At 39.0% G+C, this 16,192-nt stretch overlaps 1 protein-coding gene across 5 annotated transcripts in view; it reads left to right on the top strand.

The window, feature by feature from the left end:
• Positions 1-16,192, top strand: part of thrb (thyroid hormone receptor beta) — a 224,827-nt gene that overhangs the window by 180,060 nt on the left and 28,575 nt on the right. For all 5 annotated transcript variants that reach the window (XM_036567673.1, XM_036567669.1, XM_036567670.1 and 2 more), the window contains 2 exons: positions 1,760-1,824; positions 7,139-7,189. In XM_036567673.1, the coding sequence (XP_036423566.1) occupies positions 1,818-1,824; positions 7,139-7,189 (58 nt within the window). In that variant the 5' untranslated portion in view covers positions 1,760-1,817. The remainder of the gene's footprint in view (positions 1-1,759; positions 1,825-7,138; positions 7,190-16,192) is intronic.

The raw sequence follows: 16,192 nt of genomic DNA, 5'->3' as shown, positions 1-16,192 counted from the left end.
AAAAATGGATTATATTTGGTCCCACTTTATTTGGATAGCCCACTATAGACGCTTATGTTCCATTTAACTTACATTCAACTAAATATCTTAACCCTAGGTTCTAATACTAACTTCAGTCAACTGAGTTTCAACAGATAGTTTGTTAATAATTAGAACATCAGTAGATAATTTATTGGGGGCTGTCCAAATAAAATGGGACCAAATATAATCCATGACTAGGCTTAATCTCTGTTGAGTAATCCAGCCCAAAAACAGTCACAATTCATGTTTACTTGACTATTTCCAACCTGTCTTTATATTTTAGGATTAAATGAGTTATTTTTGTTTCTGTGCCTTTAAGACTGACATATGTAAATGAGCTGTGTTCTGATTGGATGCTCTGGATTGTGGCTTGTTCAAAAATCAATCCAGGCTAAACATCTATGAAAAAATGAATGAGTGTGAATGTCAGCAGGAAAGAGGGGCTAAAGTGCTATAAGCTGAATGGGAGATCATGTGTGAATGTGTTTGTTGTTGTGTCATTACCGGTTTTGCAGTGTAGTTATTAAATCATCGCTGTCCAAAGCAAAACATGTATCTCTATTTTTGTTGATTTTTTTCTACATTTGACCCCAGCAGCTGCGCTTTATATTGTGTGAAAAAATCATGATGAATGGACCAACAAAAATGTCCCATAATCACTTAAAAAGCCTCTTTACATTAACTTACATTACAAGAACATTACAAAGTTATTATTTTGGAGATACATATTTTTCTTTGGACAGCTATACAGAGATCAGCCATCAACATTATGACCACCTCCTTGTTTCTACGCTCATTGTCCATTTTATCAGCTCCACTTACTATATAGGGTCACTTTGTAGTTCTACAGTTACAGACTGTAGTCCATCTGTTTCTCTGCATACTTTGTTAGCCCCCTCTTACCCTGTTCTTCAGTGGTCAGGACCCCCATGGACCCTCACAGAGCAGGTAGTATTTGGGTGGTGGGTCATTCTCAGCACTGCAGTAACACTGACGTGGTGGTGGTGTGTTAGTGTGTGTTGTGCTGGTCTGAGTGGATCAGACACAGCAGTGCTGCCGGAGTTTTTAAACACCTCAGTGTCACTGCTGGACTGAGAATAGTCCACCAACCAAAAACATCCAGCCAACAGTGTCCTGTGGGCAGCGTCCTGTGACCACTGATGAAGGACTAGAGGATGACCACAAACTGTGCAGCAGCAGATGAGCTATCATCTCTGACTTTACATCTACAAGGTGGACTGACAAGGTAGGAGTGTCTAATAGAGTGGACAGAGAGTGGACACAGTGTTTAAAAACTCCAGCAGCACTGCTGTGTCTGATCCACTCAGACCAGCACAACACACACTAACACACCACCACCACGTCAGTGTTACTGCAGTGCTGAGAATGATCCACCACCCAAATACTACCTGCTCTGTGAGGGTCCATGGGGGTCCTGACCACTGAAGAACAGGGTAAGAGGGGGCTAACAAAGTATGCAGAGAAACAGATGGACTACAGTCTGTAACTGTAGAACTACAAAGTGCACCTATATAGTAAGTGGAGCTGATAAAATGGACAATGAGTGTAGAAACAAGGAGGTGGTCATAATGTTATGTCTGATCAGCGTATGTGAACCGTAGATGCTGGGAAGTGAACGTTTTGAAGCTTTAGCAATGTTTAAATAGTATGTCATACTTTTTTATCAAACCCTGTTTGATCTCAGTGACCTTTTTTCCTGCTCTCTTGGCGCTGACAGATATCGAGGAGTCCGTGAGCGACGTGAGAATGACGTTTAGGCCCTGATCCGCAGCAGTATGTCAGGTAAGCGATCCGTCAGCTCCCCATCTGTGCCAGAGGTTCTCTATCAGGTTCTCAGGGACCCTAAGCTGGGCCACAGTTTTGTTCTGTCCAATATTCTGAGCCAGGAAATTAACATTTAAACCTTGAAATCTAGAGTTATTATTGTCGTTTTACTATGTCTAATGCACATTGCATAGTTATTTGCGTATGCAGTTAATTAATATGTAATTACATAATACATAATTAGGTAATTAATTACTGTGCAATTACAGTGTTGTGCAAAAGTCAGAGTCACCCTTCATTAATTTCCAGTCAAAACAGCCATTAAGGACAAGTTATTTGTCACAATATGCTTCTGAGATTAGATGTAAGATAATCCACTTGCATAAAGAAAATAGCAACTTAAAGTGAAAAACAGTTTCCAAAACTGGAGAAAATAAGACCCCTAACAACCACCTGGAAGAGCTGGTAGACACCAAAACTGCCCCCATCAGATAAACAGCACTTAAAGCTTTCATCTCTGAGAGAGAGGAGAAAATCAAGCTGCTTCAGATCTGAAAACATCCACAGGTGTTTCTGTCCATCCTTCCACTGTGAGAAGACGACTCAGCGCTGTGGATCTGAAAGGATGTGTAGCTGTCAAGAAGAACCTCACTGAGAAAAGGAGACGGACACATCAAACAAAGAAGCTGAACGATGGACTGACCACCCCAGAGTCCAGACCTCAACACCACTGAATGTTTGATTACTGCAGAAAATGATCAACCAGCTTCTAAGACTGAACTTGTGTGGAAAATCTTTCCTACAGATTTCTAAAAAGTATCTTCTGGGAACAGTGTAAACTGTAAAAAAAGGTGGACATGAATACTGAAAAATGTGATATCATATTTAGTATTTAATGGCTGTTTTGACTGGAAATGAAATAAATGGTGTTCACTGACTCAGTTTTGTACATTTACATTCAATTTTAATTTTTAATTGATAGGATTGAGTCTACTTTTCTGACCTGCTTCTGTGTGTTTATTGACAAAATCATGGCAAAAATGTAAAATATATTTTTCGTTTCGCTAAACAAGACTGTACACATAACAATAGCTTTTCATTAAATTCAATTCATAACAAAATATCTCCTCTTCTACTTACAAACGCAAATGTGGTGTGGATTGAAAGTTTCGATTCTGCACTTTCCACTTCTCTGCTTATGTTAATAATGTTAATGTTAATGAGAAATGAGAGGCGTTTCAAGGCATAAACACCATGAGGGACCTGGTAGGGTTAACTGGCCTTGACGCTCTGAATCAGGAGCATTGTAAATGGGATAGAACAGAAATGTGGACTTGGCTCAGGGTCTCTGAAGACTGGATTAAGGATCTCTGATCTCACCAGGAGAGCACTGACTCAAACATATGTTCACAGACATTAAAGGGGAATTCCACTGATGTTTAAAAAAAAATCGAAATTATTCAGTGGTTGAGATGTAAACAGACTTATTCTGAGTGGTTTGGTATGAAATGCTCCTTTGTCGAGAAACTTACCAGATCAGATTTTTTTATAATATATATAAATATAGCCACTTTATTTACCAACCCAATTCCAAAAAAAGTTGAAACAGTAGGTAAGATGCAAATAAAATCAGAAAGCAGTGATTTATATACTCTCTTTTACTGGTATTTAACTGAAAACATCACAAAGAAGAGATTAATATTTTACCTTATCAACTTTATTGATTTTTGTAACTGCATACTAATTGCAAATTTGATGCCTGTGACACATCACATCAAATTCAAGTTAAGACACCAAGCAGAAGCCATATATCAACAACATCCAGAAACACCGCCGACTTCTCTGGGCTAAAGCTTATCTGAGATATACTGACACAAAGTGGAAACGTGTGCTGTGGTCAAATAAGTCCACCTTGCAGATTGTTTTTTTGGAAATAATGGACGTCCTGTTCTCCAGTGCAAAAAGGGAAAAGGACCATCCCAATTGTTACCAGCATAAAATTGAAAAGCCAGCGTCTGTCATTGTATGCAGGTGTGTTAGTCTTAGTGATAGTGACTTGCACATCCGTGAAGCTTCCATTAATGCTGAGGGGTACTTACACATTTTGGAGCAACATCTAGATGACGTCATTTTCAAGGATGTCCCTGCAAGGACGTCCTTTTTTCAAGGATGTCTTGTTTCAGCAAGACGAGGCCAAACGACACTCCACATGCGTTCAGCAGTGTGGTTTGGTAGCAGTGTTAAAGGAAAGGTGATTTAACACAGTGGTAAACATGCTCCTGTCAACAGTTCTGAGTTGGTAAGTTTCTCTAGAACAGAGATTTTCACATCTAACCACTCTGGTTGACTTTGTTTACATCTTAACCATTTAATTATGCAGACATTGCAACAGTTTGGTGGAATTCCCCTTTAACACTTCAGTAGTAAGCATGCATTTAATGCTTAATAGCTTTCCACACATGATGTAAGCGAAACCTTGTAAATAGAGCCGTCATTGTCCACTGGCAGTACCGCAGTGACTGGTGGGCTTCATTAGGCTGCTTTGATGATGCCACATCTATCAGCTACTTTCGCTCTTCTGACTTCTCAGTATTTCTCCTTTGGGTCTTTATCTGCTTTTGGCATTTAATCTTGAATTTCAGAGCTAAATTTCATGCTTAAGTGCGGTTAGAGTATCATCTCTTTTATAGAGACACATGCTTGGTGGCGTAGCCGTGGCTTTGGAGGCCATTTTTGTTCTCTTGTTCTGGATAATTGCAGGCTAGGAAAGTATTTTGGGTCAGGTTTTGTGCTCACTGACTGAAATCAAGGGGTAATTCATACACAAACGCATTTGACTTCATTTTAAGAACTGTACAAAATGCTTGTCTAGCAATTAAGATTCATTCATATTTTATGAACAGATTTTTACATTTTTAATATTGACCAAAGAAAATCTTATAAATTATGCAGCATATAGATTCAGTTTTTTCTATTATATTGAAAAGAGGGCCGAGTTTCATTGAGACATAAGAAATGGTGAAATATTGATGCACTACATTTATACACGTGTTGATTAAAAGCAATTTTGTGTGGTAAAAGGGGAAGTCCACCAATATCATGGAATTTCTGCATAAAAATCCACAGTGGTAGTGATAGGTACCAGGGGTCACAACAGCTATTCCAAATATAGCCACTTTATTTACCAACCCAATTCCAAAAAAAGCTGGAACAGTGGGTAAAATGCAAATAAAATCAGAAAGAAGTCATTTATATACTCTCTTTACAGGTATTTAACTGAAAACAACTATTTCATATTTTACCTTATCAACTTCATTGAATTTTGTAAATATACGCTAATTGCAAATTTGATGCCAAATTCAAGTTAAGACACTGCTACACCAAGCGGAAGCTATATATTGACAACATCCAGAAACACCGCCGAGTTCTCTGGGCTAAAGCTCATAATTATGTGGTTGAGAATGTAAACAAAGTCATTCAGAGCGGTTTGATGTTCACAGTGGTGGTGATAGGAACCAGACTTCCACCTTTGAAAGCTCCATCATGGAAGGTTATTACGTGAAATGATTGTGAATTCACTGCTGAAGTGTTAAAACTTCAAATCATTTTTATTTTACAAACCAATGTATTTCAGTTTTTAATGTAATTACTGTTTAAAGTGGTAGATGGGAAAAAAAAAATGAATTCACATATAAAAGCTCAGAAGCTTCAGCTCTGTCTCACAGGCCTCACGGGCGAAGAGATCAATGCTTCTGGGTGCCATTCAGAGCGGCCGCCGCCCTCTGATACAAAAGCATGTTTAAACTCAGTAAATAGGTTCCTTGCTTCCGTCCCTCCTCAGTGAGGAACCCGACTGAAATGCTGAGGAAGTAAACACAGGCTCTTCTCATCCTTAGACAAGCTCTGCAGGTTCCATCAAAACCTGGATCTGTCTTAGTAACACTCTTAAAACAAAGAAGGGTTCTTTAGTAAAGACAGTGGTTCTGTGTAGATCCGTGAACACTTTGCAGGCTTAAATGGTTCTCTGCATGGTGAAAACAAGCTTGACATCATAACAATAGCAGAACCCTTTTTGGTGCTATACAGAACCATTTTCAAGAAGGTTCTATATAGTCTGCATATGTCATAATTCATTTCTACATAACCATTTTCCAGCCTCTCTTTATACCTTAGAATCAATCAGTCTGTTTTTCTGACTGTGCCTTTAAGAATGCATTCTGATTGGCTGCCTCATTCATAAAGCAGTCCAGGCTGAAACACTCCTTATAACTTCATCATCAGTGGGCGGGGCCAACAAAACTCTGACCGTCATCAACATTACATATAAAGCTCAGAAGACTCGTGTAGGGTCACTGGTGGTCTTGGATAGTAAATAAAATGTCAATGTTTGTGTTGTAGTCATGGCGACCCCTGGTTCCTATCACCACCACTGTAAAGAGATCTGAACCATTTCACACCAAACCACTCTGAATGACTATTTATACCACAGCAGTGCAGACATTTTGAAAAAAAAGTGGAGTTTCCCTTTAACACATCTCTTTTAAAGTTCAGTTCGAATGACTTTTTTACTATCTTATTATTTAGGAGGCAATTTTGCCCCTATATTTAAGACAAAGTGTTAAATATGGGTGTATTTACACTGTTTTCCCTGTTGTTTCTGAGGCTGGATGGCTGCATTGTGTCTGAATCTTCTTATAAACAGTGATTCTGATTACATGATCTGGAACTGTGTGTAATATGATGAGGTTAGAGCTCAATGATAACTATGACTGTCAAATGAAGTGAATAGAAACCAGCCTCTCCTTTGCCACATGCTGCCCTCTCTCTCTCTCTCTCTCTCTCTCTCCTCATCTCTCTCTTTCTCTCTCTCTCCTCTCTCTCCTCATCTCTCTCTTTCTCTCTCTCCTCTCTCTCCTCATCTCTCTCTCTCTTTCTTCTCTCCCTGCTTTCTCTCTCTCCTCACCTCTCTCTGTCTCTTCTTTCTCTCCTCTCTCTATCTTCTCATCTATCTCTCTAGCATTTTTCTCTCTCTCTTCTCTCTATGCTTTTCCTGTCTCCTCATCTCTCTCACTTGCTCTCTCTCTGTCTCCCTCTCTATTTTTCTCTCTGTTTTTCTCGTCTCTCTCTCTCTCTCTATTTTTCTCTCTGTCTTCACTCTTTTCTCTCTGATCTCTCTATCTTCTCATCTGTTTCTCTCTATTTTTCTCTCTCTCTTTCTCTGCTCTCTCTATCTCCTCATCCCTCTCTCTTTCTCTCTCTCTCTCTCTCTTTCTCTTTCTCTCTCTGCACTTCAGTGTAATGAAGTACATTGTGCCTCTCCCATTTGTTGTAGAGCGAGCAGACAAATGCGCCCCCCGCTGGAAACACGAGGCCATGCAGAATGGTACAGTAACTCTACTCCCTCCCTCCCCCTTCTCTCCTTCCCTCCCTCCCTCTCTCTCTTCTCCTCAGGGTGGGGCGACTCTCGCTCTCTCGCTCTCTTTTGTGCTCTCTCTCTCTCTCTCTCTCTTTCCTTTCCATCTCTCCGTCTCTCCTTCTGGAGTGTCTATCACGCTAGACAGTTTATGAGGGGAAAAAAGGGCCTGTCACTGCGGAGAGGGAGCCACAGCGAGACAGTCATAAAGTCTGTCCCTCAGAGGGCTGGAAAGGCAGTGAAATCGCTGCAGTCAGAGTCAGTATTAGTCTGGCCTCGGTGGCCTATAATGCACCTATGTTCAGCGAGGCCTTAAAGCCAGAGTTGGCCAAAAAATAAAATGTACTCAATCTTCCCGTCATCCCAAACACAGTCGATCAGCCAAGATGTGTTTGGAGTCTGAAGTTTGCTTCTTTAGTTTAGCGCTGGACCTACGTGGCTAATGTAGCTAACAAACACTAGACGTCAATAGTCACCCAAATCTTTTTAGAATCTTCAGAAACAGAGGAAACCTCAGATGTCATGTAGAGTCTATATGCCCGTGTGATGTGCATGCACGTAAAGGTGAGTCTGATTCTGCACACCTGCTGTCCTACATGGCTGCCCACTGTTCAGCTACACGGTTAGAGTTGTTCGTGTTTATAGCTCACAGTAATACATACTGAGTGAATTCACATGGTCATATAAACAGCACACTCCAATTTCTTAGATCAGAGTAAGGTCTAGAAATCTGATAAAGAGAGCTGGATTTTAGCTCAGCAATCAGATTTCTCAGTGCATGTAAACTCTTATTCTGATTTCTTTCCAATTTCTCAGTCTGCACATGTGCGAAAACAGACAGAGGTACCGTAAATAAGCGAGCAGCATTAGCAGCAAAACACTTTTGGAGTGACGCTAAAACCGGCTACATGTTCGACAAAATGAAGGATTTAAATATTCTTCATCTTCTAGATGATGTAAGTTCATATTTTTAGGTAAAGTCGTGCGGTGTTTAAAGAAAACGCGGCATGAAGTTTGAGTTTTATATTACGTTTACATCACGTCTTTTTCTGTGAGTTTATTGGGTGGATGCAAAACAGAAACCTGATTACTGTCTGACTCATGTAGACCTGGAGTTTCCCCATCATCTGATTACTCAAGTGCATTTAAACGCGTTGATGGAATTACTGGCAAAATCTGATTTTCTGCAGTTATCGGATTATTAAATGCATGTAAACAAACTCATTGCAGCATCTCCTCCTTTTAATGGAGGACCAACAAAAGCAAATTTCCAGATCAGTAGAATTGCAGGTGTAGCTAATGAAGGATTAAAATTTAAGCTGCAGTAACATCAGCTGCTAACTTTAAAAACAAGGTATCTGGATTATCTGGTCCTGCTGATTTATTTGGGTCTAAAAGTTGAAGAGCTTTAAACACTTCAGAACTAGAAATCTGTTTAAAACTCTAGGAATTTTAACTAAAATAAAACTTTAAATAAAACTCCAGACAAATTTGCTCTATGGTCTAATTTCTAGGATCTAAAGATCTAATAAATCAATTAATTTTCCAGAATTTCCAAGAATTGTTAAGATTAACTGTAATTTCAGAAAGATGATAATTAGCTTTAGCTTCTAATTGCAACTGTGCACTTATTTCGTAATTGCATAAAACTCAGCCAGTCCCATAAATGACCAGTATGTCTTGCTTTCACCTGAGCCACATCACACTAATGTACAAGACCAACTAGATCTGAGTTAAACCAGGATTTTCACAAACTTTAACTCTACGTATGAGAACGTTGCTTGTACCCATGTGGAGTTGTTCAGGAATTTCTAATAGCCTTGATTATGTGGTGTCTGACACTGTATGACACACTGTTATCTATAAACATGAACGAAAATACAGACAGAATTCAACCTCAAAGAAGGCTGCCAATGTTTTAGCGATGCTACGTACTTTTTTTAGATCACAGGATGTCATGAAGTGTGAAAAACCACATTAGCAAGTCGGCACGGTTTGAAGCAACTGTGATGATGCAATCATGCTGTTAGCGCCACGCTAACTTGGTGGGGTGTAAGATTGTACTACTTGTTAGCTACATTAGCCTGCTAAAACTAAAGAAGCACATTTCAGACACCAAACAGGTCTTGGATCAACTACATTTGGGATAAGTGGGGGCGGGGTTAGTGGGATTTTTGATTGATCTTTTGTTTTAAATGCATCGATGGATAATGTTCAAAGTTCTAAACACTAAGAGAGGCTTTTAACATCAAATGTTCTAGACAACTTCAAGCCCACACCCTCTTATTTCCTTAAACTTCTTCATTACTCAGCTGTTAGCTTCTTATTCCGGCTGCTTCCCAGGCAATCAGCACTCAGTGCAGCGGGAAATGAGTGACTGGTGTGGTTTCATTAAAGAGAGCTTTCATCGCCGACGCTCTTAAAAACAGTGCCAGAGAGAGAGAGAGAGAGAGACAGAAAGAGAGAGAGACAGAGAGAGACAGAAGAATCAAATATAGTACTGTGCAAAAGTCTTAGGCACCCAATCACTTTATTTAAAGCCAGTTATCTCAGCAATAATTGTATTTTTGCTTGTAAAGCTCCGTACATCATTAGATTAGATATAAATATTATAAAAAAAATATGAAAAATATGTAAATTAAAAAAAAAAACAATATCTTTTAAGCTAGACCGAAGTACAAAGTTTGGTTCTAGATTTATTTGTTATGTTCCATCACCAGCACACCTGATTTAGGGGGCCCATATTATGGAAAATGCTTTTTTGAGAAATAAGAGTTTGATGCAGTATATAAACACTGCTAAAGCTTCAAAACAGGTTGTTCGCTCCTCAGTTCATACAGTCCAAATATGGAAAATAAGCTGCAAAAACAGCCCGTTTTTCGCTGTTTTCATGATGTAATGAAAAAACAGACCATTTATATCGGCCTCTTCGGCCTACAGTACTTTAGCCCCGCCCACTCACACTGAAGTTATAAGGAGTGTTTCAGCCCGCACTACTTCTTGAATGAGACTCTATACAGGGCTGCCAGTCAGAACAGAGCTCATTTATACACACACATATATATATATATATATATATATATATATATATATATATATATATATAAATGAGCTCTGTTCTGACTATATATAATAATGCAAGAAAAATGTATGATACTGGCCCAAGTGTGGACTAGCCGAACTGGATGATGCCTACAAACAATACTGTACCTCCATAGAAGAGGTTTGTAAAGGGTTAAACACATTGACACGCATAAAATCAGTTTTTTTTGTTAATATTATTCGGATGTATTGTAACCAGATAAATCTAATTTAGACTTTTCAAATCACATCAGGTGCCTAAAACTTTTGCACAGAACTGCATATTTAAGCCCTAATCTTTCCTCATAAACGCATGACAGAGAGGTGAGATCACCCTTTTTCACTGTTTTGCTCCTCTGACTAATCAGCAGTGCATGCATTATTGGGAATAAAGCGGCTTGTTGTTAATGCTGTGCTTTCAGCTTCGTATGACTAAGCATTTGCCGAGCGGCGCGTTACTGAACAGCGCGCCAGGAGTTGTTACTTATTTCCGAAGGGCAGCTTTGCACGTGTCTGGAAATCATTATGATTTTATGGATGAGGAACCCAGTGACCTTTCCTGATGTTTAGAGCACTGTTGGTAATCCGACTCTAGGGGGTGCTAAAAACACATTACTGATTGACACTGCTGATAGCAGATGGCTGATGGCTTTGACTTGAGCTCAGGTGATGAGTGTGTAGTGAATGGACACTCTTGGCAAAGAAGCAGGGGTTTTCTTCTGGCCTAAGAAGGTTGCGTTTACTAATTATTGCAATAAATATTTCAGATTTGTGACAATATAATATTAACTCATACAGTTATAGTTATATTATATAATGATATATACACCAACCAGCCCCTTCATTAAATCACCTGCTTGTTTCTACATTCATTGTCCGCTTTATCAGCTCAACTGACCATATAGGAGCACTTTAATAGTTCTACAGTTACAGACTGTAGTCCATCTGTTTCTCTGCATACTTTGTTAGCCCCCTTTTACCCTGTTCTTCAGTGGTCAGGACCCCCATGGACCCCCACAGAGCAGGTATTATTTGGGTGGTGGGTCATTCTCAGCACTGCAGTAACACTGACGTGGTGGTGGTGTGTTAGCATGTGTTGTGCTGGTACGAGTGGATCAGACACAGCAGTGCTGCTGGAGTTTTTAAACACTGTGTCCACTCACTGTCCACTCTATTAGACACTCCTACCTTGTCAGTCCACGTTGTAGATGTGAAGTCAGAGATGATAGCTCATCTGCTGCTGCACAGTTTGTGTTGGTCATCAGTAGTGACAGTTTCGGTGACAGTTTTAGCTCATTTTGAGCAGAACTCAAAAACACAGCCAGTACATGACCAGCAAACCCAACTTTGAACAGCTGTTCACACATAAAATCATCATATTTTTTAATTAAAACACAAAAAAGTACCTAATTGCAGAAAATATGTGACAATTCTTAATGTTCCACACCGATTTACAGACTTTGGGACACATTTACTTCAAAACTATGGGATCTAACTGCTCACCATGTGGCCATGAGGGACAGGGATGCAGCCTCACTTCCTGCTCTAAAATGCAGGGGCGTGGCCAAAATAAGGCTCCACCCTCAGCCTAAAACCCTTTGTGTTTTGGTAGTGACATGAATACGTAGGAAAGTTTTTTCTTTTTTTTAATCAAGTTTTCTATTAAAATGATGAATCTAAATCTTTCAACTTCACTTTAAAATGAATAAAAAAACTTTAAAACATTGAAAAGAAATACAAAAAAATACCTATAGACCAAAACACAATGTTTCCATAGAGACATGAAAAAGGCCTTTTTTTTAAATAATGTTTCTTTTTATTCAACTTAATTTTAATTTTAATTTCTTTTAATTCAAAGTAAACTTATGATGATTCTAAATGTTTCAGATTCACTTTAAAAGAAATCAAAAATGTTGAAAAAACGCCATCGAAAACTTCAATTTCATAATATCTGTTGGCTTTTACATTTTATGTAAATTTCATTAAGAATGGACCAAAAGAAATTGATCAAAATGACTTGGCAAAAAGTCTGGTTCCATTGACTTACATTAAAAGTAGAGTAGGTTTTTTACTTCTCCTGTAAAGTTACCATTTTGGAGATACAAAGTTTTCTTCCGAAAACAGCGATATATATATATATATCGCTGTTTTCTATCTATCTATCTATCTATCTATCTATATATATATAGATAGATAGATAGATAGACAGATAGATAGATAGATAGATAGCTACGGATATATATATATATATATATATATATATAAGGTCTAAATACTTTCTTCAATTTCTTAAATTGTTTTTTTATTGTGTGAATGCAGTTTGAACTAATTCGGTATAAAACGGTTCCTGTAGAACTGTGAACACTCAAAGAATCCTCTGGATGCATAAATGAAAAAAAAAAAGTTTATGGGTTTTTAACAAACCTTTTTAAAATGGATCTGTGCTGCACCAGTTGATTCATTCTTAGAAGTCATAGAGCCTTATTGGTGCTTTACAGAACCCTTTTTACTGAGAGTTAATACTGGAGCTAATTCTCAGGCTGGTGTCTCAGTGCTGATCCTTAAACCAAACATTTGTTGGGTTTTATGTTGATTTTTCCACAGGAGGTGGCTCAGGGGGTCTGTCCTTCCACAGATTTAGGGTCAAAAGGTGCAGTAAGCTTGAGAGGCCCCAAGGAGTTGTGTTAGCATTTAGCTAAAGCATTAACTTCAGTGCCTAAGCCAACAGTTCTTAATCCCATAATGCCACACGCAGATTTTTTGACCTGTCACGCTATGGCTAAACAGGAGAAAACTTTAGGCTGGGTTTACACGTTGAAACTTTCATGCAGTTCATAATTTCCATAATACTTCATGGCTTCAGAAAGCAATTAAAATTAAAAATACAGTCAAATACTTCACAAGTTAGCCAAATTAGCAGCTTGTGTTTTCTGATACACAGGATTGAAAGTCATTCTTGAAGTGTAATTTGCATATTTGTAGCATTTTTATCTTGTCATTGCCAGTCTTTTATTCTGTATCTATACATACACTGATCAGTCATAACATTCTGACCACCTCCTTGTTTCTACGCTCATTGTCCATTTTATCAGCTCCACTTACTATATAGGTGCACTTTGTAGTTCTACAGTTACAGACTGTAGTCCATCTGTTTCTCTGATACTTTGTTAGCCCCCTTTTACCCTGTTCTTCAGTGGTCAGGACCCCCATGGACCCTCACAGAGCAGGTTCTGTTTGGGTGGTGGATCATTCTCAGCACTGCAGTAACACTGATATGGTGGTGGTGTGTTAGTGTGTGTTGTGCTGGTCTGAGTGGATCAGACACAGCAGTGCTGTTGGAGTTTTTAAACACTGTGTCCACTCACTGTCCACTCTATTAGACACTCCTACCTTGCCAGTCCACCGTGTAGATGTAAAGTCAGAGACGATAGCTCATCTGCTGCTGCACAGTTTGTGTTGGTCATCCTCTAGTCCTTCATCAGAGGTCACAGGACGCTGCCCACAGGACGCTGTTGGCTGGATATTTTTGGTTGGTGGACTATTCTCAGTCCAGCAGTGACACTGAGGTGTTTAAAAACTCCAGCAGCACTGCTGTGTCTGATCCACTTTGGATTCATTTGAATCCCAATAGAATCTGAACTCTATGTAAAATTAGGTCAAGAGAGGAGAAAATGAATCTACTGAACATGCAACTGTTGCAGACCCTTTACATCATGCAACTCAAGTGCAACCTAGTTTCATAGAGGTTTCAAGCAACTAAAGTTTCATGGAAACTTCACCGTATAAAGCCAGCCTTAGTCTTTAGTGTTGTTGAAGCAGGTGGGCTTGCTGATATCTTCCTCTTAGTAATGTAGCCATGTGTTCTCTTAGACCAGCACTCTAATCTTAATAACATAGGAAACACACAACTAACAACTAGTCAGAATTTTCAGATAGTAAAGTTGGATTTTTGATTTGCAAATTGGCTTCTTTCTAATGTTTTTCGTTCTCATATTCTCACTCTTAAATTTGAGCATGTATCGTAAAAAGGTTCTTCAGCTTGACGAAGGACGCATTACTTATGATTCTATTTAGCACTCTAATCTTAATAGCATAAGTCAGATAAAAACTTCTGAATTAGTTTCAGTAGAAATGCCTGAGTATTTATACACCTCACAGAACCTGAAGCTGGAAATCTCAAAATTGTTTAAATATGTGTCACATATCTCGACTTCTTGCTGTTTAAGAAAGTCAGCAACAAATTTACAAGTAAATACGCAAATTAGGCTGATAGGATCTTCCAGACAAACATATCTCAGTAAAGTTTTGGCTTCAGTTTTATTAAAATATACTATACATGCATCATCTAAACCGCTTATCCTTCTGGGTCGCGGTGGAGTGCTGGAGCCTATCCCAGCTGTCATTGGGCGGAAGGCAGGATACACCCTGGATAGGTCGCCAGTCCATCGCAGGGCATAAAATATACTATGCAAAAGTAATATGTAAAGCTGTTTGTCTGGACAGTGAACAGTTATTTGTTAAACAAAACACAGTAGAATGAATGAATGAATGAATGAATGATAGATAGACAGACAGACAGACAGACAGACAGACAGACAGACAGATAGATAGATAGATTGACTGAGTGATTGAGATTTGATTTCCAATCCAGTATTAACAGCTACACTTACAAACCTTTGAACAGTGTAGCCATTGAGATAAAGTGAGATTGTTGTTGTTGTCGTCCTGGAGCTGCTCCTACACGCGACTCAGTCAATCAGAAGGAAAGACAACTATCATCACCATCCTGAGTGTATTTGTATGTTTGACAGCAGCAGTGTGGAAGTGCCAGAGAGAATGACCGGCGCGTATATGATATCTTGACCGCCTCGGCCTGCCATCTGCTCCACAGTGGGCCCCATAAGAGACGCTGCCTCGGAGGAACACGTCTGTCCTCCCAACGGTTATTGGACTTGACAAATCCCGCGCTTCCAGCACACCATTATGGTATTTGTTTTGTCGAGGTCTCAGCCCACATCAGAGACAGCTACAGCCTGGACCACTCACGCGGTTTGGAGCGCGCTGTGTGCCACTCACAGCTCAAAACAGCTGAAAGCAATATATCAAAACGTTAGGAGGGACGAGGCCTGGGGCGCGTTAATCAGTGAAGTATGAATATTATCAGTGTGGGTCTGGAGAAATGTTTATTAGAGATTGTGGTTCTAAACAAAGAACACTAACGATTTACCATGCAACACATCAGCTTCTGTGCTCTAACGAGGATAAAGAGTTCATGAAGTTATTCGGAATTAGTGATGTGGATGTAGTCGATCTGCTATTCTGAATATGCTGACAAAACACTATAAACTTAGAACTGGTTAACAGTACTCTTAAAAAAGATGGTTCTTTAAGGGTTCTTTAGTAAAGAAAGTGGTTCCATATAGACCTGTGAACTCTTTGCATGATTAAAGAGTTGCTTACATCGTTAAAGAGTTCTTCAGATTGAAGGAGAATGTGCTGTGGATGTTCTATGTAGAACCTGTGTTATATAGCACCAAAAAGGGTTCTTCTATTGTTATCATCTTAAAAAAAAGATGTTTTTTCAAGGGTTCTTTAGTAAGGAAAATGGTTCTATATAGAACCATGAACAATCAAAGAACCTTTTGCATGATTTAAATGTTCTTTGCATTGTGAAAGCGTTCTTCAGATTGAAGGGGAATGTGCTGTAGATGGTTCTATATAGAACCTTTTTGAAAAGGGCTTTATATAACGCCAAAAAGGGTTCTTCTACTGTTACACTCTTAAAAAAGATGTTTTTTCAAGGGTTCTTTAGTCCAGAAAGTGGTTCTATATAGGACCCTGAACACTCAGAGAGCCCTTTGCATGTTTTAAGGGTTCTTTGCATTGTGAAAG

This window comes from Colossoma macropomum, unplaced genomic scaffold (genome assembly GCF_904425465.1).
Source record: "Colossoma macropomum unplaced genomic scaffold, Colossoma_macropomum, whole genome shotgun sequence".
NCBI classification, from domain to species: Eukaryota; Metazoa; Chordata; class Actinopteri; order Characiformes; family Serrasalmidae; genus Colossoma; species Colossoma macropomum.
This window is presented reverse-complemented; position numbering and strand designations above follow the sequence as displayed.